The 4,457-nt window shown below is 50.9% G+C and overlaps 1 protein-coding gene across 2 annotated transcripts; it reads left to right on the top strand.

Moving 5' to 3' along the window:
• Positions 1-2,173: 2,173 nt before the first annotated feature.
• LOC136551619 (uncharacterized) lies at positions 2,174-4,049 on the top strand. 2 transcript variants are annotated; one of them, XM_066543175.1, is made up of 3 exons: positions 2,383-3,239; positions 3,271-3,383; positions 3,532-3,574. In XM_066543175.1, the coding sequence occupies exons 1-3, from the start codon at positions 2,794-2,796 to the stop codon at positions 3,552-3,554; spliced, it is 582 nt and encodes a 193-aa protein (XP_066399272.1). In that variant the 5' UTR covers positions 2,383-2,793; the 3' UTR covers positions 3,555-3,574. The 2 variants fall into 2 exon arrangements, 1 of the variants encoding a protein (XP_066399272.1); XR_010782638.1 differs by lacking the exons at positions 2,383-3,239; positions 3,271-3,383; positions 3,532-3,574 and adding exons at positions 2,174-2,310; positions 3,743-4,049.
• The last annotated feature ends 408 nt before the right edge of the window (positions 4,050-4,457 follow it).

Genomic DNA, 4,457 nt, shown 5'->3' with positions numbered 1-4,457 from the left:
CCCTTCTCCGGTGACCATATCTCTTACTCCTTTCTCTCTGTCCGGTGGGACCTTCTCTTACTCCTCTCTCTCTGTCCGGTGGGACCAAGCTATCAGTGACCCCGGCACCTTCTTCCTCAGCGGCACAGCCGGTTCGGTGAGAGCAGCGTGAGCTGAGGCCGCGCTGCACGCAACGGACTGGGAACGTGGTCGGCCCCTCCCAACGAGCTGCCGTGCTGGAGACGCTCGATGGCTGCACGTTCGGCTGCAGTCCGCCGCCGGTGACAGAGGCGGCGAGGTGCAGGTGCTCTTCTCTCCCAGATCCGTGCGCCCGCCCTTCCGGGAAGCTCACGCGCCGGCGGGCGCCGCCCGCGGATCTTGCTGTGCTTGCCATGGCCGACCGGCCCTGCCCAGCTCGCACATGGCCGCCAAGTACCGCGGAGCTCGCCGTACGCCCGCCGCCCGGCCAGCGCCGGCAGCCCGCCAACCATGCGCGTGGGCCGCTCGAGCCGGCTGCCGCCCGTGCGCAGCCCCGGCCCCTCCCGAGCCCGCGTTGTGGCCTAGCTTCACAGCGCGTGGACCTCTCGCGCTGCTGCTCGTGGCGCTCCAGCCCTGCACGCGACAGACTGGGAGAACGCGGCCAGCCCCAATGGCGGCGCGGGGACGACGGCCCTGGGGGAGGGGCGGAGAGCGGGAGGGGGGAGGTGACGCCGGAGGCCGCCGCGGACGCGGTGCTCTCCAACCGCCGCCGCGGCCCGGCGCGCAATTCGACCGTGTTTCGCGACGCCGAGGCCCGGGACGCCGAGGCCGAGCGCGCCAAGAGCTTCCCTCACCGCGGGCCCAGTACGGCCAAGCACCGCCGGCTGCCGGAGCCGAGCCCACCCCTGCCCGCCGGAGCATCCCCTCCCCAGCTCCCTTGCACGCGTGTACAATCGGCCATGCCCGAAGGTTGAAGAAGGTGTCTTTGCAGTTTAGCCCTCTCCTTGTGAATCTACCGGATAACCTCCTGTTAAACCGCATTGCAGCCCCTTCATTAGATGCCATTTGGTCAGCGAGGTGAGGGCATCTCGGATTTTTTCCATCACGGTTTGACACTGTTAGTGACATAAGTGGTGGAGGACAAAAATGGTTTGAGCAGTGGTATCTGGATGCGATCAAAATTTTTTTTAGTATAGGTCACGACTATCTTTTATAATGACATATAGGTAAAAGACTTAAGAGTGTAGTAGCACTGGACTTTGGAGGACACGGAACTAGCTGAATCAATCAATCAGACTAGTGCGCGGAGGCAAATGCGTAGGCTCGGTGCACAACGACCCGTGTGACGTGGAGGCACGCGCCCCACGGATGGGGGCCACCTGTCCATCACACGGTAGAGGTCTCAGTGTTTATTTTTAGTATATTGACTTTTAATATCGAGGAGTCCACCACGCCGGAGCCCATGTCACTTCTGACCGTATGATAGATTTTTTGAGACAAGTGATTTTCATCTGAGTGGGTCTGCACGGAGACACCACTGTAGGCAACCTACACCTTTTTTCTTTGAGAGAATTTTTTATTTGGCACCGAAACAAATTACTCTTTCGTATTTGGCACTGGAAATTTTGAATTTTCTTATCTAGCATCAACTTGAAAATTCCTTCCGTATATGGCACTTCCGTTCATTTGAGGCCTCCCTCCGTTAGTTGACTAGGAAGACCATGTCAGCTTTTCATTACAAGTACCAAAATGCCCATGTTTATTTTGGTCGAGCGCAGGTCGTCGGTCGTGCATGCGTCCATCTCGCCCAAGTCTCTCCTTTCTGCCATCGTTCCTCTTCCCCTTCTGAAAACCAGAGACACAAACCCTAAACCCTAGAGAGAATGGAGGCCAGAGGAGATGAGGATGGGGAAAAGGAGGCGCCGGCCGCCGGTGCCCAGGAACTCACGGGGCGGGTCCCCTAGCTCGAGGCACGGCGCGGATCTGGCGGGGAACACGGTGGCGGGGCGGGCTCGCCGGCCGTCGCTGGCCCCATCTCGCGGCGCGTGGTGCGCGGGGGGGGGGGGGGGGGCCTCGCCTGGCGGCATTGGCTGTAGCTCGCTGTGCGGCGGGGTGGCCTCGCCCGACGGCACGGGGGTGCAGGCCGTGGCGCGGCAGATGCGGCGGGGCGAGCTCGCCCACCGGAGCACCGGCCAGACCACGCGGCGAACTAGGTGTGGCGGCCTCCCCAAGCAGCAATCCCAGTGGCGCAACGGCCGACTCGTCCAACGGCGTGGGAGGCAGCCGCTGTCACCACCACGCGGCTTGCGATGCCGGAGCCCGTCGTGGAGAAGGCTCCACTGCCACCGAAGAGTGAGTACTGCGGCTCTTCCTTTCATCGATTTCGTACGTTTTGGAATGGAAGCGCGAATTGTTGTTCTTTGAATTGTGATTGTATGGTATATGCAGAACTATTGTTGTTAGATTGTTAGAACAAAATTGCATACTGTTATTCTAGCTATTTCTTAAGTTTACTTAACAAATCGATAATCTTTGTTTAAGAATGGGACATATGTGTTCATAATCTTGTGTCAGGTTTAGGATGTCCATCTGAACACCTCATTGAGATAATCCTTTGGGATCCCTAATCCTTTTGTCAGCCTATTCAATGTCTCTGTATGCTTGCTTTGGTGTTTTGATTTCTGGATCTAAATAACCATGTGAAATATGCTGAAATTTGCTTGGTGATAATGTTACCATTGGTGCTGAAACAGCACCCATATTTTGAGTATTTGAAGCATTTTAAAAATGTAAACTGCTGAAATTACCATGGGATTTCATTGAACTGAGGCCATCATGATTTTGATTTTCAAAGTGGCCTTAGTATGCAGAACATGGTTTGAGTTCGCGATTGAGACTAGACAGATTGTGGTTGAAGAGATTAGAAAGGAGCAGCACATTGAGAAGGCGCTGAATGAAGAGGGCAACATTGAGGATGTCGATACAGACGACGAGTTGAATGAAGCAGAGGAGTATGAGGCATGGAAAAACAGAGAAATAGCAAGAATTAAGAGGGACAGAGAGGAAAGGGATGCGAGGTTGAAGGAGAAGGAGGAGATCGAGAAGGTTAGGAATATGACCGAGGAGGAGCGTCGGGAATGGGAGCGGAAGAATCCGAAGCCACTTCGTCAGACAACGAAACAGAAGTGGAAATTCATGCAGAAGTATTACCACAAAGGTGCTTTCTTCCAGGAAGGTGCTGATGATGTTATCCAGTCAGCTGGTAAAGATGATATCTACAGCCGCGATTTCTCTGAACCCACCGGTGAAGATAAGATGGATAAGAGCATCCTGCCCAAGGTCATGCAAGTTAAACATTTCGGGCGCAGTGGCAGAACAAAATGGACACATCTTGTTAATGAGGACACTACAGATTGGAATGCACCGTAAGTACATATGTCTGTTGCATCGTTATTTACTCTCGTGATATTATTCAGTTGGCTTGTTTAGTATTCTTGCAAGTTCTTTCATTTCTAATTTCCTAGTGAAATTTTGATGGGCTGAAAGCTAATTATTTTGGATGCTTTTTATTAGGAAGTCCAATGGAGGCCCCCTGACATAACTATTGTAGCTTTTGAAACAGAATTTGGCTGCAGTTCTTTGATCTCCTAATTCGTCAAAACCTCAAAGCTTAGTACATATCTATCAATTGAATTGCTTCGAACATTTGCTGTATGTTGGTCTTTTATAACAGGAAAAAATATGTACTGAGTCTGGACTAATAATTTCTTAATGATTTTTTCAGATGGTCAACAAATGGGCCTCTGCGAGCAAAGTAAATGCAAAAATGGCTGGCATGAATGCGCCTATTGCTAAACCAAAGGGAAGTAAGAAGCTGAAGGACTGGGATACAAAATGAGATGCCAGGTGAGCTGGCATTGTCTAAGCCTTATTGCCATACAAGCACTACTGCCAACAAGTGCAAACAATGCTTATGCAGATGCTTTCTTTTCATTTTGACTGCATAAACCATGTGACCTTATGTGCTATAATGTGTTAAAGTGTCCCACTAGTATGATGTAATGATCCATGAATGATCATTAATATTGCTTTCGTTGATGTTTTATCAGAAGCGTATCCCATGTGTATTTTTGCTCGAACAGCGCTGGAGAGGTGTCTGTCATTTTCATTAAGAAGAAAGAGTACCCCCTATGTATGAACCTTCATGGGTTTATGTTTATAAACCTGGTAATGTATGCATATTTATGAACCTGGACATGTGAAATGTAATGTGATTCTCTATGTAGATATGCTGACAATGTGGTCAGATTTGTGAAGCTTGTGCATCAAGTATATTTGTCATATTTGTGCTTTCCTTATTTGACATTATGTCCATTTATTCTTTACTTATCTGGCACTATATGTTGCTGGTACATAGAAGGGCATATATGTCATTTTAGGTGGCACTTAACACCGTTACTACATCAAATGGACGGAAGTGCCATATACGGAAGGAATTT

Source organism: Miscanthus floridulus, chromosome 4 (assembly GCF_019320115.1).
Source record: "Miscanthus floridulus cultivar M001 chromosome 4, ASM1932011v1, whole genome shotgun sequence".
Classification (NCBI taxonomy): Eukaryota; Viridiplantae; Streptophyta; class Magnoliopsida; order Poales; family Poaceae; genus Miscanthus; species Miscanthus floridulus.
Note: the sequence above shows the minus strand (reverse complement) of the source record. Positions and strands in the feature narration are given on the sequence as shown.